This window comes from Bos mutus, chromosome 22, assembly GCF_027580195.1.
Source record: "Bos mutus isolate GX-2022 chromosome 22, NWIPB_WYAK_1.1, whole genome shotgun sequence".
In the NCBI taxonomy this organism is placed as follows: domain Eukaryota; kingdom Metazoa; phylum Chordata; class Mammalia; order Artiodactyla; family Bovidae; genus Bos; species Bos mutus.
In genome coordinates this window covers 46,698,597-46,722,991 of record NC_091638.1, presented here as the reverse complement: position 1 = coordinate 46,722,991, position 24,395 = coordinate 46,698,597, and the positions used below count along the sequence as shown (strand labels likewise).

Here is a 24,395-nt window from a genome sequence, read left to right as displayed (position 1 = left end):
TTCTTTAATTCTGCTGCTACTGCTGCTAAGTTGCTTCAGTAGTGTCCGACTCTGTGCGACTCCATAGATGGCAGCCCACCAGGCTCCCCCGTCCCTGGGATTCTCCAGGCAAGAACACTGGAGTGGGTTGCCATTTCCTTCTCCAATGTCAGTTCAGTTCAGTTCAGTTGCTCAGTCATGTCTGACTCTTTGTGACCCCATGAATCGCAACACGCCAGGCCTCCCTGTCCATCACCAACTCCCAGAGTTCACTCAGACTCACGTCCATCGAGTCAGTGATGCCATCCAGCCATCTCATCCTCTGTCATCCCCTTCTCCCCCAGCCCCCAATCCCTCCCAGCATCAGAGTCTTTTCCAATGAGTCAACTCTTTGCATGAGGTGGCCAAAGTACTGGAGTTTCAGCTTTAGCATCATTCCTTCCAAAGAAATCCCAGAGTTGATCTCCTTCTCCAATGTATGAAAGTGAAAAGTGAAAGTGAAGTCGCTCAGTAGTGTCTGACTCTTAGTGACCCCATGGGCTGCAGCCCACCAGGTTCCTCCGTCCGTGGGATTTTCCAGGCAAGAGTACTGGAGTGGGGTGCCATTGCCTTCTCCGCTTTAATTCTTCTAGGTCTTTGTTAATTGATTCTTGCATTTTCTCTATTTTTTTTCAAGGTTTTTGATCATCTTACTATCATTATTCTGAATTCTTTTTCAGGTGGTTTGCCTATTTCCTCTTCATTTATTTGGACTTCTGTGTTTTTTTAGTTTGTTCCTTTATTTGTGTAATATTTCTCTTCCTTTTCATTATTATTTTTTTTAGCTTATTGTGTTTAACATCTCCTTTTCCCAGGCTTCAAGGTTGAATTCTTTCTTCCTTTTGGTTTCTGCCCTCCTAAGCTTGGTCCCAAAGAAAGGCAGTGCCAAAGAATGCTCAAACTACTGCACAATTGCACTCATCTCACACACTAGTAAATTAATGCTCAAAATTCTCCAAGCCAGTCTTCAGCAATACGTGAACTGTGAACCTCCAGATGTTCAAGCTGGTTTTAGAAAAGGCAGAGGAACCAGAGATCAAATTGCCAACATCTGCTGGATCATGGAAAAAGCAAGAGAGTTCCAGAAAAACATCTATTTCTGCTTTATTGACTATGCCAAAGCCTTTGACTGTGTGGATCACAATAAACTGTGGGAAATTCTGAAAGAGATGGGAATACCAGACCACCTGACCTGCCTCTTGAGAAACCTATATGCAGGTCTGGAAGCAACAGTTAGAACTGGACATGGAACAATAGACTGGTTCCAAATAGGAAAAGGAGTATGTCAAGGCTATATATTGTCACCCTGCTTATTTAACTTCTATGCAGAGTACATCATGAGAAATGCTGGGCTGGAAGAAGCACAAGATGGAATCAAGGTTGCTGGGAGAAATATCAATAACCTCAGATATGCAGATGTTACCACCCTTATGGCAGAGAGTGAAAAGGACCTAAAGAGCCTTTTGATGAAAGTGAAAGAGGACAGAGAAAAAGTTGGCTTAAAGCTCAACATCCAGAAAACTAAGATCATGGCATCTGGTCCCATCACTTCATGGGAAGTAGATGGGGAAACAGTGGAAGAAATTTCAGACTTTATTTTTTTGGGCTCCAAAATCATTGCAGATGGTGGTTGCAGCCATGAAATTAAAAGACGCTTACTCCTTGGAAGGAAAGTTATGACCAACCTAGATAGCATATTCAAAAGCAGAGACATTATTTTGCCAACAAAGGTCCATCTAGTCCAGGCTGTGATTTTTCCAATGGTCATGTATGGATGTGAGAGTTGGACTGTGAAGAAGGCTGAGCATGGAAAAATTGGTGTTTTTGAAGTGTGGTGTTGGAGAAGACTCTTGAGAGTCCCTTGGACTGCAAGGAGATCCAATCAGTCCATCCTAAAGGAGATCAGTCCTGGGTGTTCATTGGAAGGACTGATACTGAAGCTGAAACTCCAGTCTTTGGCCACCTCATGCGAAGAGTTGACTTATTCGAAAAGACCCTGATGCTGGGACAGATTGGGGGCAGGAAGAGAAGGTGGTGACAGAGGATGAGATGGCTGGATGGCATCACCAACTCAATGGACATGAGTCTGAGTGAACTCCGGGAGTTGGTGATGGATAGGGAGGCCTGGCGTGCTGCAATTCATGGGGTCGCAAAGAGTCAGACATGACTGAGCAACTGAACTGAACTGAACTGAACTGAAGCTTGATCCAGTTGTTTGTGTAAACTTCCTATAGGGGGAGATTTGTGCTGAGTTTTTGTTTGTTTGTTTTTCCTCTGATGGGCAAGGCTCAGTGAGGTGGTAATCCAGTCTGCTGATAATTGTGTTTGTATTTTGTTTTGTTTGTTGTTTAGATGAGGCATCCTGTATAGGGTGCTACTGGTGGTTGGGTGATGCTGGGTCTTGTATTCCAGTAGTTTTGTTTCTGTGAGTTCTCACTTTTTGATACCCCCTAGGGTTAGTTCTCTGGTAGTCTAGGGTCTTTGAGTCAGTGCTCCCACTGCAAAGGCTTAGGGCCTGATCTCTGGTCAGGAATGAAGGTTCCACAAATGGTTTGTTATGGCATTAAGTGAGATTAAAACAAATATCCAAGAACGAGAAACCAAAGATGAACCCCAGACTATTGGCAGTTACAAAATCAGGCAAATAATAATTAAAATAATAGAATATTCACATATACATACACACCCATCGGCAAAGTCAATACAGTCCTACAAAAGTAAAGTACAGTTGAATGACCCAGTGAACAAAGGAAATCAAAAAATTATATTTATCAGTTAAGAACAAAACTAAAGGAACCAAAAGTTATGTCTACCTTAACAAAACTAACTAAAGCACAAACTGGAAAACAAAACTAAAGCAAGATGCCAATTGTGGAATAAAGCAATGAAAATAAAACTAACAAATATGTTGAGAGGGAAGGAAAAAAGAATAGATATGCAAAGTTAAGTAGAAGTAGATAAAGAAGATTTATATATATTAAAGATTAACTGCATAGGGAAAAGAACAGTAGGAAAAGCAAGCAAAGTAATGTAGAAAAAATAATGATAGGTTATAAAAATTAAAATCAAAAAAAGAAATTAAAAATTAAAATTAAACAGAGAAGAAAAAAAAAAAGAGGAAAACTCCCCAGAACTTCAAAAACCCAACATAGATGCAGAGGTTTGTAACAACAATTAAAAATTTATAGATTCAATGCAATCCCTATCAAGCTACCAACAGTATTCTTCACAGAGCTAGAACAAATAATTTCACAATTTGTATGGAAATACAAAAAACCTCGAATAGCCAAAGCGATCTTGAGAAAGAAAAATGGAACTGGAGGAATCAACCTACCTGACTTCAGGCTCTACTACAAAGCCACAGTTATCAAGACAGTATGGTACTGGCACAAAGACAGAAATATAGATCAATGGAACAAAATAGAAAGCCCAGAGACAAATCCACACACACATGGAAACCTTATCTTTGACAAAGGAGGCAAGAATATACAATGGATTAAAGACAATCTCTTTAACAAGTGGTGCTGGGAAATCTGGTCAACCACTTGTAAAAGAATGAAACTAGAACACTTTCTAACACCATATACAAAAATAAACTCAAAATGGATTAAAGATCTCAACGTAAGACCAGAAACTATAAAACTCCTGGAGGAGAACATAGGCAAAACACTCTCTGACATACATCACAGCAGGATCCTCTATGACCCACCTCCCAGAATATCGGAAATAAAAGCAAAAATAAACAAATGGGACCTAATTAACCTTAAAAGCTTCTGCACATCAAAGGAAACTATTAGCAAGGTGAAAAGACAGCCTTCAGAATGGGAGAAAATAATAGCAAATGAAGCAACTGACAAACAACTAATCTCAAAAATATACAAGCAACTCCTACAGCTCAACTCCAGAAAAATAAATGACCCAATCAAAAAATGGGCCAAAGAACTAAATAGACATTTCTCCAAAGAAGACATAAAAAAAAAAAAAAAAAAAAAGAAAAAAAAAAGCTCAAAAGCTTAATTAGACTTCATAGTGCCAATAAAATTGACAACTACAACAGAGGTGGGGGGAAAAGGAAAAAAGATTCCAAAAGAATCTACAGAACAAGTCAAAACATAAGAATAATAAATGCTTATTATTTCATTATTAAGTCACATATTATTAAGTCACTGCTTTCAGAGTCCTGTACCTCGCTGGAAGTCAGAGTCTGCCTCACTTCCCTGGGGTACCCTCTGACACTGTGCTGATCTCTGGACCTGCTGTGAGGGTAGCTCAGATTCTAATCTGGTTCTACTCCTCTGTGTTCTTGCCTCCAATGTCCACAGCTATCAGAACTAGTGCGTTTTCTTTTGTGGGAGCTCTCAATGACCTTTTATATATTCCATAGACACAGAGTCTGACTAGTTGATCTTGTGGATTTAATCTGCAGCTTGTGCAGTGGTGGGAGGGTTTGGGGTCTTCTTCCTTAGTCTGCCCCTGGGTTTCAATTGTGGTTTTATTCCCACTTCTGCATGTGAGTCGTCCACTGGGGTTTGCTCCTGAGGCTGCCCTGGAGGACTTGGGTTTGCCCCTGTGAGAGCCAGGTGTGGAGGTGGTGCAGCTGCTTGGGTCGCAGGGGTTCTGGCAGCACCAGGCACTCAGGGGAGTTGGCGGCTAGGACAGCAGGAAATATTGTGCTCTCGAAGGGTATGGCAACCAGAATTGGCCAGTATGCTCCAGTATTCTTGCCTGGAAAACCCCCACCTCCCTGACAGAGAAGCCTGGCAGGCCACAGTCTACAGGGTCGCAGAGTCGGCTACTACCCAAACAACCCCATGCAAGACTGTTTTAGCCTGTGGCAGCTCTGCCCCAGTGAGTTGAACGTGAAGGTGGTGCAGCTGCTGGGCTTGTGGGGACCCTGGCGATGCCAAGTGTGCAAGGGCATGGACTGCCTCCACCGCAGGAGTTATGGCCCTATCAGAGTCTTTTTTCAAGCCTCTTGTAGTTGGCGATCAGAAGGCCTCTTTGGCCAGTCTTTCTCCGTATCTCTGCCTATTCAGGCACTTAGGGGGCTTCCTTGCCTGGGATCCTTCTCTGCTGTTCAGTGCATCAGGCACATAGCGGGGCCCACCTGGTTGGGATCCTACTCTGCAGTTCGTTGCATCGGTCACTTAAAGGAGCACCTTGGTTGGGGTCCTACTCTGTAGTTCAGTGCGTCAGGCATTTGATGGGCCAGCCTCTCTATTGTTCAGTGCTCAATGCTGGTGTGTTGTGGGAGAGAGGCTATGGTGATGGCTCCACCCGCTATGCGTGATTCTGCAGTATCACCTTGCTTCCATAGCTGCCCAGCTTTCCTCCACAGGCATTTCCCACCAGTCTCCTCCCTCACATTCCCTCGATCCGTCTCTCCACAGTCAACAGCAGCCCTTGCCTGGGAATTGCTCCATAATTCCTAAACTCCAGCTCCCAGGCACTGCACTTTCCAGGGGATCTTCGTCCCTGTCTGGGGTGTGTACGGCTGCAGCAAGGACTGTCTGATTCTCATTCCATTTAGGCTGCCGCAGATCAGTTGTTCATTTTCAGCCTTAAATGTGTCTCCTTTGACTCAGACAGTTGCCCCAGTGTGGGGATCGGAACCCTGCTTCAGTTCCCCCACCGGCCAAGGGCAGGTCCAGTCCTACGAACAGTCTTGTTTTTTCCCCTAGTTCCTTCGTCCTACAAAGTTTTGCATGGGTCTGTGTATTCTTTTCTGCTGGTCAGGTACTCCTGTCCACTCTCAGCTGGTGTTCTGCATGCACTTCTATGTCTGAAGGTGTATTCCTGATGTATCCATGGAGAGATATTTACTCCACATCCACCTACTTCTCTGCCATCTTGTTCTCAGAGTCATTGATTTTCTTAATTGATTTCCTATTTTCAATTTCATTGATTTCTATTTAGGAAAATTAAAACAAATATTTTTTCCTTCTGCTTTGGATTTAATTTTCTACTTTCTTAAAGAAGAAGCTTAGATGATTGATTTTAGATCTGTTTTCTTTTCTAATAAATATATTGGAATTTTTCCTGTAAACACTGCTTTTGCTGCATCTTGCAAATTTTGAGAAGTTGTATTTTGATTTTAATTTGGTTTAAAATTTTTCTTGAGACTTATTCTTTGACCCATGTGTTATTTAGAAATATGTTGTTTAATCTCCAAATATTTGGGGATTTGCCCAGCTATCTTTCTGTTGTTGATTTATAGTTTAATTTCAGTGTGATCTGAGAGCATACTTTGTCTGATTTCTATTCTTTTAAATTTGTTAAAGTGTGTTTAATGGCTCAGAATGTGGTCTTTCATAGTGAATGTTCTATGTGAGCTTGACAAAAATGTTTATTCTGCTGTTGTTGGATGAAGTAGCCTATAGTTAGTTAGGTCCAGTTGTTGTGCTGTTCAGTTCAAATTGTTAACAATATTCTGCCTGATACATTTGTCAGTTACTGATGGAGGGGGTACTGAAGTCTTCAACTTCAGTAGTGCTTGTTTCATAGTGTTTAGTATTAGCTGTTTCTCCTTGTAGTTCTGCCATTTTTCCCTCACATATTTTAATATTCTGTTAGGTGCATCCATGTTAAAGACTGTCGATTCTTGGAGAATCGACCCCTTTGTCATTATGTAATGCCAGTGTTTCTTTCCTGATAATTTTTCTTGCTTTGAAGTCTGCTTTGTCTGAAGTTAATATCGTCACTCTGGCTTTCTTTTGATTAATGTTAGCATGGTAAATTTTTCTCTATCCCCTGACTTTTAATCAACTTGTCCTTTATATTTAAGGTGAGTTTCTTGTAGACAGCTTTTATTTTTTTTTCCACTTTGACAGTCTCTTTTAACTAATCTGTTTAGACCATTCACATTTAAAGTGATTATTGATATGATTGGATTAATATGTACCATGTTTATAACTGTTTTGTATTCATTGCCCTTTTCTTTGTCTTCTACTCTTTTTATGCCTTGTCTGGTTTTAATTGAGCATATCATATTTTTAGTATAATATTAGTATTTTTTTTCTTCCTAAGTATTTATACTTCTTTTTAAAAATTGGGTTAGAGGTTGTTTTATAGCTTGCATTTTACATTTATAACTAATAAAAGTCCACTGTCAAATAACCTCGTACCATTTCATGGATGGAACATTATGGTATGGGACATTATGATAGAATAGTCCCAATATCTCCCTCCTATTCTTCATCAGATCAGATCAGATCAGATCAGTTGCTCAGTCGTGTCCGACTCTTTGCGACCCCATGAGTCACAGCACGCCAGGCCTCCCTGTCCATCACCAACTCCCAGAGTTCACTCAGACTCACGTCCATCAAGTCAGTGATGCCATCCAGCCATCTCATCCTTCTCCTCCTGCCCTCAATCCCTCCCAGCATCAGAGTCTTTTCCAATGAGTCAACTCTTCACGTGAGCTGGCCAAAGTACTGGAGTTTCAGCTTCAGCATTGTGATATTCATTTCACTTATCCATGAATTTGTATAATCCAGTAATTTGTTGCCATTATTATTTTGATCAAACTATTATCTGAGAGGTCAGTTAAGAATAAGAAAATTAAATATTTTTCTTTTATTTATTTCTTCTGTAAAACAGTCTTTTCTTTATGTAGATCAGGGTTTCTGATGTATATAGTTTCCCTCCCTTTAAAGGGCTTTTAACATTTTTTGCAAAGCAGGTCTGTTTGCAGAAAATTTCTTTAATTTTTATTTGTCTGAAGAGGTCTTTATTTATTTTTCAGTTTTGAAGAATAATTTTGCTGGACACAAAATTCTAGGTTGGTAGGTCTTTCTTCAAATGCTATTTCATGTCACTCTCTTCTTGCTCTTCTGTTTTCTGAACAGAAGTGTTGATGTAATCCTTGTCTTTGTTCCTCCGTAGGTACGGCTTTCCCCCCTTTCTGGCTTTCTTTAGTATTTCTTTTCTTGGTTTTTGTAGTTTGGATATGACATGTCCAGGTATAGTATTTTTGTTGTTGTTGTTGTTGTTTGTTTTTAATATTCATATGCTTGATGTTTCCTGGACTTCTTGGATTGGGTTTGTTGTTTGTCATTAATTTTAGAAATATTACTTCAAATAGTTCTTCTGTTCTTTTTTTCTCTTTCTCCTCCTCTGGTATTCCCATTACACATCTGTTATACTTTTTGTAATTGTTCCATGGTTTTTGAAGATTCTGTTATTTTTTTCCTTTTTTTTTTCTTTGCTTTTCAGTTTGAGAAGTTTCTACTGATATAGCTTCAGGCTCACTGAATTATTTCCTCAGCTGTGTCTCAGCTGGAAGTGAGCCATCAGTGTTCTTCATTTCTGTTATGTGTTTTTGATTTCTAGCATTTCATTCTGATAGTTCGTTAGAATATTTGTCTCTCTACTTATCTATCTCTTCTTACCTGTTTTCTACTTTTTCCAGTAGTTCCCTTAGCATATTAATTACATTTGTTTTAAATTGCTGATCTGATAGTTATGACCACACCTGCCATCCACCATCTTGCAATACTGTGCAGCAGATAAGTGCCCAGTTTTTGGAAATAGACTGTCTGTATTTTAATTCTCTTTCTGCTTCTCAGTGGTGTAATTTTTGACAACATACAGAAATTCTCTCTACCTCAATTTCTTCACTTGTGAATTGAAAATACTCTTAAAACCTAGTTCTTAGAGTTGTTAGAAGTGAATAAGTTAACAAATGAGAAGCACTTAGAATAGCAAATATGCTGCTGCTGCTGCTGCTAAGTTGCTTCAGTCATGTCCGACTCTGTGCGACCCCATAGACGGCACCCCACCAGGCTCCTCTGTCCCTGGGATTCTCCAGGCAAGAACACTGGAGTGGGTTGCCATTTCCTTCTCCAATGCATGAAAGTGAAAAGTGAAAGTGAAATCGCTCAGTGGTGTCCGACTCAGCGACCCCACGGACTGCAGCCTACCAGGCTCCTCCTTCCATGGGATTTTCCAGGCAAGAGTACCAGAGTGGGATGCCATTGCCTTCTCCAAGCAAATATGACTATCTAACATATTATATATTTACTTAATTTTTGTTGTTTTCCAGTCTCCTTCTACTTAAAGTTCGGGTTATTAAGGGCAGAGTCAGTCTTCAAACTTTAAAGAATTGAAATGTTTTTGTGCAGTTTTCTCTATATTTATATAAGGAAGTACTGAGAAGCTTCTTAAATTTGTTTTTCAAAAGTACTTAATGACACTGGGAAATATTTATCTAGTGCTACCATATTACACTAGTGCAGAAAGAGCCATAGATGGTGTGAAAGGCTTAAAGAGATTATGTGACTAGAGTTAAGATTCACAAGTGTAGGGGATGGCCCACCCAGGTCAGCCATACTCAGGTCTGAGTTCACAGCCTTCTCCTCTAAGCCACATGTTGTGTGTTTTGTTTTTTTTTTTTTACTTTCTCTTTCAGTATGAATACTTCAATGCCGTGCTAATAAATGAAAGGGACAAAGATGGGAACTTTTTGGAGCTGGGGAAGGAATTCATCTTAGCCCCAAATGACCATTTTAATAATCTGCCTGTGAACATCAGTCTGAGTGACGTCCAAGTGCCAACGAACATGTACAACAAAGGTAAGACTTACTGCTGCTGGTCTTTTAAGAGGGTGATGAGGGGAGGGTGTGAGGGGCAGGGGTGGCTCGTTTGGGATAGTGTGCTTTTTTGAAAAATGCGGTTATAAGCCCAGTGTTTCAAGCATTGGCAGTATAGGTGAAGTGTGTGCCTCTTCTGCTTGGAGACTCTAGGCTTGCTTTCTGGTTCGTGTTGCATTAGGCCCTCTTAACTTGTAGTCCATAAATTGGCAAACTTTTCTTTAAAGGGCCAGATAATTAATAATTACTTAGACTTTGCAGGCCATAAAGCCTTTGTTGCAACTACTCAGCTCTGCTGTTTTGGCACAAAAGCAACCATAGGTAATATGTAAATCAGTAGATAATATATAAATTGACTGTGTTCTCAGAAAACATTTAAGCTACAAAACCAGTTAGCTACATTGGACCTGCGGTTTCTAGTGTACAGACCTTTTCTCTTCTTCCTCCCTTCCTTATGATGATTTTGAGGGTCTGGAGCTCCTGGTATTGCCATGGAGTTAGTTGTGGTTTGCCTGCAATGCTGGACACCCCCGGTTCCATTCCTGTGTCGGGAAGATCCCCTGGAGAAGGGATAGGCTACCCACTCCAGTATTCTTAGGCGTCCCTGGTGACTCAGTTGGTAAAGAATCCACCCGCAATGCAGGAGACCTGGGTTCGATCCCTGGGTTGGGAAGATCCCCTGGAGAAGGGAATGGCTACCCACTCTGGTATTCTGGCCTGGAGAGTTCCGTGGACTGTATAGTCTATGGGTACACAAAGAATTGGACATGACTGAGTGACTTTCACTTAGAATACAAAGCAGAATGAATCCTAATGAAGCTCCATGTTTCCAGGCCTGTGTTCCTCAAATCCAGTTTTTTCATAGATTCTAGAGTTCTTTTCCTCAAATTCCCATATGCCCCTTTGAATTGGGATAATAGTAGCCAAGGATTGGGCTTTGGCAACAGATGACCGCTGGTTAGACTTTGAGTTCCACTTCTTACTGGCTGTGACCTTGAAAGGCTGAGACCACTTCCTTTCTTTAGACCTTAGTTTCCTTGTATCTAGGATATGGATAATAACTGTGTCTACATCATGGGGTGTTGTAGGGATGAAACGCATGATGTGTCCAAAGGGGTTAACTGAGGATATCACCCTCCTCATCTTCACCATTACTGAGCAGGAGTTTGCTCTGCTTTGTCATACCAAGGAGGAGCCTAAGCAAAGAACTGTCTTCCCCCCAAAATAAATCAGGAAGCCATGGCATTTTTAAAGTAAAAATCGACTGTGTTATGTCCCATTGATATTTCAGAAATATTGGGATCTGGTTTCAGTATCTCAGGAATGCAGTGTGAAGAGAAGGCTTGGATCCTGCTCTTTCTCTTGCTGGCTCTATAATCCTCAGCAAGCAACTTTGCCTCCCTGAGGCTCAGTTTCCCTCTTTGTAAAATAGGGATAAGGGTACTGCCTCCTTTGGGGGGTTATTGTGAGAATATGAAATGATGCCTAAGCAGTCTCAGCTCAGCTGTTGCTCATAGAAAGTGCCTATTGCATCTTAGTTGTCATCATTATTATTGGGAAATAACATGAATATACATTTCTAAATTGTTTTAGGTTATTGTTTAAAGAATGTGGTCAGTGATTAAAGAACTTCCCACTCAGCATCTCTGAAGCATTCTTCTCATGCCTGTCATTTGAGGTTCGATATCTAATATCTCCCTTTCCTAGTTGACCTGTTATCCATCCTTGATGTTCTGTGAGGCAATAACCTATCCATTACTTTTTTAAATTATTTATTTGTTTACTTATTATTATTTTTGGTTGCTCTGAGTCTTTGTTGCTATGCATGGGCTTTCTGTAGTTGCAGAGAGCAGGGCTTACTCTTTGTTGCAGTGCATGGGCTTCTCATTGTGGTGGCTTCTCTTGTTGAGGAACATAGGCTCTAGGGTGCACGGGATTCAGTAGTTGTGGCACAGGGGCTCAGTAGGTGTGGTTCATGGGTTTAGTTTCTCCATGGCATGTGGAATCCTCCCAGACCAGGGATCTAACCCTATCCCTTGCACTGGCAGGCAAATTCTTATCCACTGTGACACCAGGGAAGTCCCATTAATTATTCTGATGGTTAATGGAGCCTCTGTGGTGAACCAGGTGCAGCCCCTTCCTTGAGAAGTTCACAGTGAACTTAGGGACCAGACGGGTAAAGAGATCATAGGATACTGTGTGTCATCTGCTGGCCACAGTTACTAAAAGCCCAAGACAGTGGGAGCTCTGAAGAGGGGGCCTGACCATTTGCTCCTGTGAGCAGCCACACATTTGTCTTCATTATCTCTTATAGAAAATGATGTCAGTCCAAGTAGCCTTCAGTGGGCTGTGGATTGAACTGTATCCTGTGACCTAATCTTCACTTTGGACTCTTCCTCAGAGAGCAAATTCCTAAGAATGCAAGCCTTAGAGAATTGAGCTTAGCTTTGTTAGGTGGAGTTTAATCCTTCAGAGGCATCCTGCCAGCTGAGAAGGAAACCACCTTTTGTACAGTGAGGCTGTAAGGGAACCATCCTGTCAGCATTAAATGCATTCTCAGTGGAAGAGGAAAAGTTCAGATTTTGCAGAGCAATTCCAGACGTAGAACAGCTCAGAATGATCTTTTAAAATACGGCAGCTGCTTGAAGGTTGCTTGAACTATTAGCACCATTATAGATATTTAATTGCACCTTGAGCCTTAAAGGTATAACTGTACCTTTCCATGGTGACAGCACATCAGGGACTAGCACTGCCATTGATCACACAGACCGCAGGGCTTGCTAGGCAGAATCCAAATAGACAGTCAGATTCTTGAGTCATGGAGGTATATAATTTCGTTTAAAATCATCCTCAGCAGCCCTTATGGTGTCTGCCTACCACCAGCATTCAGATTCAGTGGTCCTCCAGCTAGGCTGTGGGTCATAGACTAAAGTTCCCTGTGTCTTGTTTCCACCAGGCAGTGAGTAAGCTGCCCAAGAAACAGAAGAGGAGACTTCGGGAAAATTCCTGTCTCATTGTACCTAATTCAAACCAGCCCCAAATAGTCTTTTTTCTTTTCATGTTGCAGAGATGTATTTCATGTTTAGAGTGCCCTCCAGCTCAGATCTAGTTATTGATGACATGTACAAAAAACACATGCTCAAAGCTTGGTCACTAGCTGAGAAGTTCTTGGGTTAGAAATCTTGCCCCACTGAAGGAAACCAGTACAGGGGGCCATGCTCTCCTGGCAGCCTGAACCCCCATGTGCATGGAGCAGAGTGGTTCAATACTTGCGTATGCACTGCTGTATGCTGTGTTCCTGGGCATAACTTCTAGGCGTAGATGAAACTTGCTGGTGAAATCCACCTCTTTTCTGTGGTCGGCCTTCTTTTTGCCTCTGGGGCTGGGCCTTTTGCGACCAGGCTGTTCAGCCAGGCCACTGTTCACCTCTGTGCTGGAGGTGCCTTTCTCGAAGGCACTGATAGAAAGTGCAGGTTCAAAGCTGCTGACATGACAGTAAACTGACCTACAAGCCACGAGAATTCAAAGAGCCATATTCCTGAAGTATTTAGAAATGTGCAGCAGCTTCTTCCTGAAACTTCTTCAGCCGATGTTTGCTGAATGGCTCCTCTGGCATCTCCAGCCTACTAGTCTTGCTATACCTGTCAAGACATCTTTGGAGACTAGCTGCCCTTGCCTTTCAAAGCCATGAAGAACTCCATATCCTCTATGAGTAAAGCAGGGTGCAGGATGCTTCTGTGAGAACTGAGGATAATCTGACAGTGGATTCAGATAAAGCTGAACTCTTGTAAGTAATTTCTAGGCTGAAATGGTATAAAATTTACACAAGCACATATGTAGGTACGTGTACACATACGTACCTATTACATAATATATACGTGTGTGTGTATCTGGGTATGTGTGTTTTTATATGTGTATTTGAAAGAAATATGCTCTGCTGGTAACCTACCCCTTCATCCCTGTTGAGGTCCTTTAATGGACTGGAACCTGGTGGTCTGGAGTGGACCGATAAGAAAGTAAAGGAGAGAGAAAGAGGCTGATATTCCTTGGTTTACACAGAAAGCCAATAAAGCCCCTGACATGGGACTTGCTCTGTTCACAGAGGCCTCAGGCGCCCTCTCGATGGGGTGAAGATGCAGAGCGCCTTCTCTAGAGGGTCTTAGAAGCCCGGGCAGGAAAGTGAACTCAGAGAGCCTCTGTGCTCCAGGGGATCAGCCTGAAAGAGAGAGCGAGCGAGAAAGAAAGAAAGAAAGACAAGGGGACCAGAGCTCTGATGGAGCAAAGGTGTTTTAATGAACATGGTGTGGGCATATATACTGTCTTACAAGGTAGTTATTCTCAGCAAAGATAAAGATGAAAATTCCAGACTTACAAAACATAGGTGATCCATATTAAAGAGAGAGAGAGTTGTAAACAATCACTTATACCATATGGTTCACAAGAAGGAAGAGGGTACTTATCACCATATAGAAACACTAATGAAGGAAATGCCTGGATTCCTCAGCCCCCTGGAGAGGCTTGCCTCTCCTCTTAATTCATGAATATTCAGGAATTAATAAGGAACAGAGAATTCCTGACAGATACAAACAGCACACAGGAAGCCTCCTGTTAAATGCTTCCTGACATATCCCCACCTCTCACCTCTGTCTACCCACTTGAGAACCCCATTCATTTATTGAGTGTGCCTTTCTCTTTCCTCCATTATATCTTATTCTTCACTCCATTTCTATTATCCCCGCCTCCTCCTTTATTGCTTTTCCAAATGCTTGTTCTTCAGAATCAGCTCAGTACAAACTCTTTAATTCCTTCACTCTTTTGTAGGTGACTTTGGTCCTTTGTTCCAGAAGTAAGTTCCACACGTTGTTTTCCTTCCGCATGTGGACTTCTCTGAGGGCAGGGGCCTTACTGATTTGGCCTGCCTGGTGCCCTCCCTTGCCCTGAGCACTGTGCTCTCTACATGGTGGAGTTTCCTCAATGGGCGAGGGAGGGAATGCCCCCGAGGCTGCCATGTTCTCATGGCATCTGCCAGCAGCAGAGACATACCCTGGCTAACTTACATGGAAAAGATACTATTTGAAAGGACATTGGGTGTCTCCCAGACTCTCCCAGAAGGCTACAGAATACAGTTTTAGACAGTGGTTGTGTGAGAGGACAGCCAGGGGCCAGAGCCACACCCAGAGGCAGCCTGGTGAGGACCACCTGCCACCATGGCTGACCCCATGTGTCTGTGACTGCATAAAATGGCTGTGTCTCATTTTCCACATTCAGAAACCAGTGGTGATAATCTCAGTGACCTTCTTAGGGGGTTGTGGTGATGATTTAACATTTAGAAGGCCACCCAGTACCTGAGCTTAGGCAAGTTTCTTTTTTCCTCCAGTCCTCAGCATCCTTAGGCATAACAGTACTGAGCTGATAGAATTATCATGTATGAGGTAAGAATAATGCTTGTGTAGGTTGGGGTGCAGTGGCTAGCCCACTGACCTTGTCTCTTGTCACCTGCTGGAGGGGAAATAAGACCCATGTCATGGTGTCACAGTCAAATAGCACAGGAAGAGAGTCTGTATCTGATGAAGGCCAGTGCTTTCTACTGTGATTATCACTATATTAGCTTGTTTGATTCTTGTAAGCAGTGATGATTAACAAAGGAAGAATTTGAACTAAGAGGGAATAACAAAAGGTCACGTGTTCCCCAGCTGGTAGAGGCAGGATCAGAACCCAGCATTTTCATTAACTGTCCTTTCTGGACTACACACTACCCCAGTGTCAGGCTGAAGGTCTGTGAGCCATTTCTCTCAAGGTTGTCTATAAAGGGAAAAGGCAATACTCTAGCTCCCAAATATTTTTATTTTATTTATTTATTTTTTAAATATAAATTTATTTATTTTAATTGGATGCTAATTACTTTACAATATTGTATTGGTTTTGCCATACATCAACCTGAATCTGCCACAGGTGTACACGTGTTCCCCATCCTGAACCACTCTCCCACCTCCCTCCCTGTACCATCCCTCTGGGTCATCCCAGTGCACCAGCCCCAAGCATCCTGTATCCTGCATTGAACCTGGACTGGCGATTCGTTTCATATATGATATTATACATGTTTCAATGCCATTCTCCCAAATCATCCCACCCTAATATTTTTATTTTAATATTGGTTGAAATAGTGGTTGAAATCCAAAAACTAGAAATAGGTCAAAGTTCAGTTCAGTTCAGTTCAGTCACTCAGTTGTGTCCAACTGTTTTCAGCCCCATGGACTGCAGCACACCAGGCTTTCCTGTCCATCACAAACTCCAGGAGCTTGCTCAAACTCATATCCATTGAGTCAGTGATGCCATCAACCATCTCATCATCTGTCATCCCGTCTCCTCCTGCCTTCAATCTTTCCCAGCATCAGGGTCTTTTCCAGTGAGTCAGTTTTTCCTATCAGGTGGCCAAAGCATTGGAGCTTCAGCTTCAGCATCAGTCCTTCCAATGAATATTCAGGATTGATTTTCTTTAGCATTGACTGGTTTGATCTCCTTGCAGTCCAAGGGACTCTCAAGAGTCTTCTCCAACACCACAATTTAAAAGCATCAATTCTTCGGTGCTCAGCTTTCTTTATGGTCCAACTCTCACATCCATACATGACTACTGGAAAAACCATAGCTTTGATTAGATGGACCTTGTTTGGTAAAGTAATGTCTCTGCTTTTTAATATACTCTCTAGGTTGGTCATAACTTTTCTTCTAAGGAGCAAGCATCTTTTAATTCTATGGCTGCAGTCACCATCTGCAGTGATTTTGGAGCCCAAGAAAATAAAGTCTCTCACTCTTTCCATTTTTTTCCCATCTATTTCCCATGAAGTGATGGGACCAGATGCCATGGTCTTTGTTTTTTGAATATTGAGCTTTAAGCCAGCTTTTTCACTCTCCTCTTTCACTTTCATCAAGAGGCTCTTTAGTTCTTCACTTTCTGCCATAAGGATGGTGTCATCTGCCTACCTGAGGTTATTGATATTTCTCCCAGCAATCTTGATTCTGGCTTGTGGTTCATCCAGCCCTGGATTTCTCATATTGTACTCTGTATATAAGTTGAATAAGCAGGGTGACAGTATACAACCTTGACATACTCCTTTCCCAATTTGGAACCAGTCCATTGTTCCATGTTTGGCTCTAACTGTTGCTTCTTGACCTGCATACAGATTTCTCAGGCGGCAGGTAAGGTGGTCTGGCATTCCCATCTCTTGAAGCATTTGCCACAGTTTGTTGTGATCCACACAGTCAAAGGCTTTGGCATAGTTAATAAATCAGAAGTAGATGTTCTCCTGGAATTCTCTTGCTTTTTCTATGATCCAACAGACGTTGGCAATTTGATCTCTTGTTCCTCTGCCTTTTCTAAATCCAACTTGAACATCTGGAAGTTCGCGGTTCATGTACTGTTGAATCCTCGCTTGGAGAATTTTCAGCATTACTTTGGTAGCGTGAGAGTTGAGTGCAATTGTGCAGTAGTTTGAACATTCTTTGGCATTGGAATGAAAACTGACTTTTTCCAGTCCTGTGGCCACTGCTGAGTTTTCCAAATTTCCTGATATACTGAGTGTAGCACTTTAGCAGCAGCATCTTTAGGATTTGAAATAGCTCAACTGAAATTCCATCACCTTCATTAGGATTTTTTCATAGTGATGCTTCCTAAGGCCCACTTGACTTCAGACTCCAGTATGTGTGACTCTAGGTAAGTGATTACACCATCGTGGTTATGTGGTCATTAAGATCTTTTTTGTATAGTTCTTCTGTGTCTTGTCACATTTTCTTAACATCTGCTTCTGTTAGGTCCATAGCGTTTCTGTCCTTTACTGTGCCCATCTCTGTGTGAAATATGCCCTGGTAGCTCTAATTTTCTTGAAGAGATCTCTAGTCTTTCACATTCTGTTGTTTTCCTCTATTTCTTGCATTGATCACTGAGGAAGGCTTTCTTATCTCTCCTTGCTATTCTTTGGAACTCAGATTCAGATCTTTGCTTTTCTCCTTTGCCTTTAATTTCTCCTCTTTTCTCAGATATTTGTGAGGCCTCCTCAGACAGCCATTCTGCCTTTCTGCATTTCTTTTTCTTGGGGATGGTCTTGATCTCTGCCTCCCATGTCATGTCACAAACCTCCGTCCATGGTTCTTCAGGCACTCTGTCTGTCAGATCTAATCCATTGAATCCATTTCTCACTTCTACTGTACAATCATAAGAGATTTGATTTAGGATTTGATTTAGACCTGAATGGTCTAAAATCAGGATTTTCCCTGATTTCTTCAATTTAAGCCTGAATTTAGCTATAAGGAGTTCATGATCTGAGCCACAGTCAGCTCCCAGTTTTGTTTTTGCTGACTGTATAGTGCTTCTCCATCTTGGCTGCAAAGAATATAATCAATCTAATTTCAGTATTGACTATCTGGTGATGTCCAGTGTAGAGTCATATCTTGTGTTGTTGGAATGGGGTGTTTGCTATGACCAGTGTGTTCTCTTGGCAAAACTCTGTTAGCCTTTGCCCTGATTCATTTTGTACTCCAAGAAAAAGGCAATACTTTGGCTTCCAAACATTTTTATTTTAAAGTGATTGAGATCCAAAAACTGGAAATAGCCAAATTTTGATCGTAAATGTCTGCTTGTATCTTTTCACGTGTTTGCTAAAGAACATGATTGGGCAGTTACCATGATTCTGTGTTTTTTAAAGGGTTTTCTCCTTTTTATTTATTTTTATTTTATTTTTATTTTATTATTTATTTTATTCCCTGATGACTCAGATAGTAAAGAATCTGCCTGCAATGCAGGAGACATGGGTTTGATCCCTAGGTCAAGAAGATCCCCTTGAGAAGGGAATGGCTACCCACTCCAGTATTCTTGCCTGGAGAAGTCCATGGACAGAGGAGCCTGAGGGCTACAGTCCGTGGGATTGCAAAGAGTCGGCCACAACTGAGCGACTTACACTTTCATTTTATTCTTGCATTTTCTTATTCCATTTTGCTTTCTGGCCTCCTCCTCCCCATACTGTGGTGTAATCATGATGCTATCAAGACAGAGGAAAGACATGATAAAAGTGGAAGAAAGAGGTGATGGCTTAGAAATGTGCCCATAGATAACATCATACACCAAAGATTGTATAATGTGGCTGGGGGTGAGAGGGGAGGGAAAGAATCCTCTAGCATGTCAGTGTTTCACACTCAAGCAGAAAAGAGGCAAAGATGGTAACATTTTTTCCCCAGCAATTTTAGGTTTAATATAGGAAAAATGCAAATTTTAGAAGTTCAGTTCAGTTCAGTTCAGTCGCTCAGTCGTATCTGACTCTGTGACCCCATGAATTGCAGCACGCCAGCCCTCCCTGTCCATCACCATCTCCCGGAGTTCACTCAAACTCATGTCCATCGAGTCGGTGATGCCATCAAGCCATCTCATCCTCTGTCGTCCCCTTCTCCTCCTGCCCCCAATCCCTCCCAGCATCAGAGTCTTTTCCAATGAGTCAACTCTTCGCATGAGGTGGCCAAAGTACTGGAGCTTTAGCTTTAGCATCATTCCTTCCAAAGAACACCCAGGGCTGATCTCCTTTAAACTTTGGTGTCATTTTACCACCTTGGCCTCATTTTCTTCTCTCTGCAGCCCAATGAGGGAGGTTAGATGATTTTCTCATCTCCCTTTTTCAGATGAAGAAACTAAAGGTCAGGGAGGCCAAGTCCCATAGATAGGAAGATCTATGCCAAGGTGGACCTGGATTTTCTGATGAGGAGTTCACCTTACTTAGCTTCCTCTCTGAGTATGAGCTCTAAGAGGATGGGAACTTATTCTCACAGGTTTCTGGGACTCAGTTACTTCTGAGTCACCTTGGGATATGGGAACTTTTGCCCAGGCTGAGAAGCTCCAATCCTGGACCCATCACCAGCCTTCCTTCTGAAGCTCGGATTCTTCCTGGGCCCTGCTCCCTGTAAATGAGAACCCAGACCCTTCCCTGGCCAGGCTTCCTCTTCTCTCCATAATACCCAGTATCATGTTCCAGTGAGCTAAGGTCCCCACGTGAGCTGGGGAGAGGTGCTGACTCACCTAGTATTTGCATATCAGCCCTGCATATCCTTGATGCGAGAAATACAAAGGTTCTGGCCATCTTCTTGGGTCAGAAAGTGGGACATAGCAGGGAGGAGAGACAGAATATTGCCTGTAAGTATTTGCTCATCTACTTATTCATTCTTTTCTTATTTCATTCATTGATCAAATGTTGACTGTGCTGAGCTCTAGAGATATGTCCACAACATATCTTGATAGACTTGGGCCCTGCTCCTTGAGCAAAGGGGAGAAATGGATGCTGAACAAGTCATGATCAGGTAAATTCAAGGCAGGATATGATACTCAGTGACTTGTAGCAGGGGCTGGGCCTGGGCCTGCAGCTTCAAGAAGGGCCTCCCTGAGAAGAGGTAGAGAGGAAGGAGTTAGGCAGGCAGGGCATGGTTGGGAGGGAAGCGTGTCCAGCATAAGAAGTAAACAGTGAGCAGGTGTTGGCAGGGGCAAGGGGGGCAGCGAGTTGGGGGACTGGACACTAACAGTGAGAAAGTGTGGTGTCCTTTGGGTTTGTTGTGGGGAATAGTCAGAAACATTAGGCTATGGGGTCTGAAAGGGCTGGCTAGGTGGTGAGAGGCTGTGAAAGTCACCAGAAGCTTGTGGAAACTGGGACAGGTAAACTATGGTTGAGAGCTTTTCTGGGAAGAGGTCTGTGGAGGAATACTAGGCTCAGACACTGAGGGAGAGGGAATAAAGGCGAGGAGGAGGAGTTCAGGGCCTGGTTCGGAGAAGACCTAAGGGAGAGGAATGGTGTGCAGCCCAGAATGGATGGTGAAGATGCAAGCCCTCGGGTCTGAGGCCCCAGAGAATGAGCCTCCAGCAAGACCATCAGCTCCACCAGGGCAGAGACCTTCTCAGTATTCTCTGGTGACTTTCCAGCCCCAGCATGGTACCTTTCACCTAGTAGGTTCTCAATAAATACTTATTTCCAGATGAGCAAATGAATGAAGGGAGCAATTTAGAAAAACTTCTCACTTAGTTCTTGCACAGATGAAGAAAAGATGCTGGAAATAGCTCTCAGTCTCGATTCCCTTTCCTCCACTGGTGATGGAGAGCCTGGGAGAGAGTCGATGGCTGGCAGAGGTGGGGTGAGGTGTGAATGGCAGGACGGGGCTCTCCTTGTCTAGACATCCCAAGCAATTGCCCAGTGAGGCCATTGTGGACTGTAAGCTCCCCTGTATGGGGGGCCTGGCCCCTGAAAATGAACACAGGTCCAGGAAAAGGGAGACTTATAACTGTCACTGCAGAGCTTGAGAAACCAGCTAGTCTGTTACAATCCAGCAGGTTCTTCTGAAAAGCCCAGGGAAGGGGAAGGTCTCGCCCAGTGGACATGAGTCCAGGGCTGCCATAGGGATGAGCAGGATTGCTGGGTTTGCGTTTGTCAGATGTCTCAACCTATTTTTCAGATGTTGGGTTTGATAAAATGCAAAATGCATTTTGCCAAGCACTTTCCCCCTTAATTACATGTGTATATTTTAAGGGAAATTTAATCCATATGTTTCTGATTCGTTTACACGGAAATCATTAAGATGTTTTCTAGGAGAAATTTGATGTGCAAGAAGGCTTATGAACCTTTTTAAAGCCTATGTTTAAAATTTCTTTCTTTTTTGTTTCTTTTCCCTTTGCGTGTGTGTGTGTGTGTGTGAGAGAGAGAGAGAGAGGGAGGGAGAGGGAGGGAGAGAGAAAGAGGGAAAGTGACTCCAGGCTGTCAGAAACAAATATGGACTCCTAAATTGTTTGTTTTCTCCTTGGAATTCAGAGCTGAACGTTAGGAGTAGGCTAGACTCCTGCTTTTACATCTGTTTCCAGCACTAACTGTATGCGATGGTCCTGTGGCCATAAGAATCATGATGAAAAGATCAGACATACACTACACACACTGCTTCATTCACGAGAAGGACATCACGTGGCCTTTTGGTATCTGCAGTCCCCTGCAGGCCAAATGAATGTCCCCAACCCTGTGTCATCAGTGCAAGCATGACAAGAGTGTTTGGCCAGATACACAGAAGATAATGCTACTGAAGTAACCCCACAGTTGTCATTCAAAAGTATTCATTGTTTTTCTCTTCTGGTTTGGAAATTAAATTATATATGTCACAGAGTAACTATCTCTGTATTAAAATTCACCATTTGGGTGGTGGTTGAGTTCAGGTTCTTTTGGCAGTTTCTTCACAGTTCTGACTATGTGTGTGTGTGCATAGCACAAATAGGTCTGTGAAGATGTGTACATGTGTACACGTAGGTGGGGTCTCTCTAATCCCTATCATCTCAGAGGTGGTGTTAGTGAAAGAAGGATGTCCTTTAGCTCACTGTGCCCTCTCTTTAGGCTTATGTTCCACACAGATGTTGCACTTGTTGAATGAATAAATGAACGAATGGAGTGAATGAGCTGATTACTTATTGAGAGGCATGTTCTGCACTGAGCGTTTTAGCTGTAGTATCTCACCACTACTCAATGTGTTGCAGTCAGCAAGTAAGGATTGCCATCCTTCAGAACCTCCTGTGAGAGAATTCCAAAACCAATCTCCCACACTCCGTTCTAGAGTCAGGTCTAGTATGTTAAATGGGATGAAACTCAAATGTATGACTATTGGTGCTGGACGATGGTTTCCTGCAAAGCAAATGACAAGAAGTTTATACCTCCCAACTAAGACTCTCTGAAACACTTTCCTGTCCCTTTGGTTCCCTTTCACCCTGGTACTGACCTGTATAGTCCCCATCATCCCTTTCCTGGTTTGTCTCCAGGCTTTTTCCAGAACCCTCAAGGAGGCGCTGGAGTGTGGCAGGCTTGGACTTGCTTCGAACTTCTGTGCGTGCCTGTTCAGTGGACTGGGAAAAAGCATTTCATGCTCTGAGTGTCTCCCCATCTGTAAGGTGTGAACAGTCTTCTTGGGCATTAGAGGAGATAATGGTATGGGCACAGCACAGCGCCCGGACCTTGGGACACTTGATTGGTACACACTGACTTCTTACTCCAAACTATCTCCAACTCCCTGCTCCCGGAGGGAGAGGACTGGAATTTCCATGAGGCTCTGCCCAAGCCGGGCACACACATGCCCTTCCCTTCAGCAGTGTTTGTAGGAAGAAATGCAAACATTCACAAACAGATGCTGGTTCCTGCCCTCTTTCACTGGCCTTCCTTTTCTTCCTCCTCTGGTTCATGAGACCAGGACTTGACTTCTTGAATGCATACCCCTGGGCCGTGCCATTATGATGGTGTGATCACTTACCTAGAACCAGACATCCTGGAGTTTGAAGTTAAGTGGGCATTAGGAAGCATCACTATGAACAAAGCTAGTGGAGGTGATGACATTCCAGCTGAGCTACTTCTAATGCTAAAAGTTGATGCTGTGAAAGTGCTACACTCAATATGCCAGCAAATTTGGAAAACTCAGCAGTGGCCACAAGACTGGAAAAGGTCAGTTTTCATTCCAATCCCAAAGAAAAACAATGCCAAAGCGTGTTCAAACTACCGCACAATTGCACTCATCTGACACGCTAGCGAAGTAATGCTGAAAATTCTCCCAAAGCAATTTATAGAATCAATGCAATCCCTATCAAGCTACCAACGGTATTCTTCACAGAGCTAGAACAAATAATTTCATAATTTGTATGGAAATACAAAAAACCTCGAACAGCCAAAGCTATCTTGAGAAAGAAGAATGGAACTGGAAGAATCAACCTACCTGACTTCAGGCTCTACTACAAAGCCACAGTCATCAAGACAGTATGGTACTGGCACAAAGACAGAAATATAGATCAATGGAACAAAATAGAAAGCCCAGAGATAAATCCACGCACATATGGACACCTTATCTTTGACAAAGGAGGCAAGAATATACAATGGATTAAAGACAATCTCTTTAACAAGTGGTGCTGGGAAAACTGGTCAACCACTTGCAAAAGAATGAAACTAGAACACTTTCTAATACCATACACCAAAATAAACTCAAAATGGATTAAAGATCTAAACGTAAGACCAGAAACTATAAAACTCCTAGAGGAGAACATAGGCAAAACACTCTCTGACATACATTACAGCAGGATCCTCTATGACCCACCTCCCAGAATATTGGAAACAAAAGCAAAAATAAACAAATGGGACCTAATTAACCTTAAAAGCTTCTGCACATCAAAGGAAACTATTAGCAAGGTGAAAAGACAGCCTTCAGAATGGGAGAAAATAATAGCAAATGAAGCAACTGACAAACAACTAATCTCAAAAACATACAAGCAACTCCTACAGCTCAACTCCAGAAAAATAAATGACCCAATCAAAAAATGGGCCAAAGAACTAAATAGACATTTCTCCAAAGAAGACATACAGATGGCTAACAAACACATGAAAAGATGCTCAACATCACTCATTATCAGAGAAATGCAAATCAAAACCACTATGAGGTACCATTTCACTCCAGTCAGAATGGCTGCGATCCAAAAGTCTACAAGCAATAAGTGCTGGAGAGGGTGTGGAGAAAAGGGAACCCTCTTACACTGTTGGTGGGAATGCAAACTAGTACAGCGACTATGGAGAACAGTGTGGAGATTCCTTAAAAAACTGGGAATAGAACTGCCTTATGATCCAGCAATCCCACTGCTGGGCATACACACTGAGGAAACCAGAAGGGAAAGAGACACGTGTACCCCAATGTTCATCACAGCACTGTTCATAATAGCCAGGACATGGAAGCAACCTAGATGTCCATCAGCAGATGAAT

General features: G+C 42.5%; 1 protein-coding gene across 1 annotated transcript in view; it reads left to right on the top strand.

The window, feature by feature from the left end:
• The window catches only part of CACNA2D3 (calcium voltage-gated channel auxiliary subunit alpha2delta 3), a 901,045-nt gene that overhangs the window by 392,331 nt on the left and 484,319 nt on the right, over nt 1–24,395 (top strand). The window contains exon 5 of the mRNA XM_070359574.1: nt 9,428–9,590. Within this exon, the coding sequence (XP_070215675.1) occupies nt 9,428–9,590 (163 nt within the window). The remainder of the gene's footprint in view (nt 1–9,427; nt 9,591–24,395) is intronic.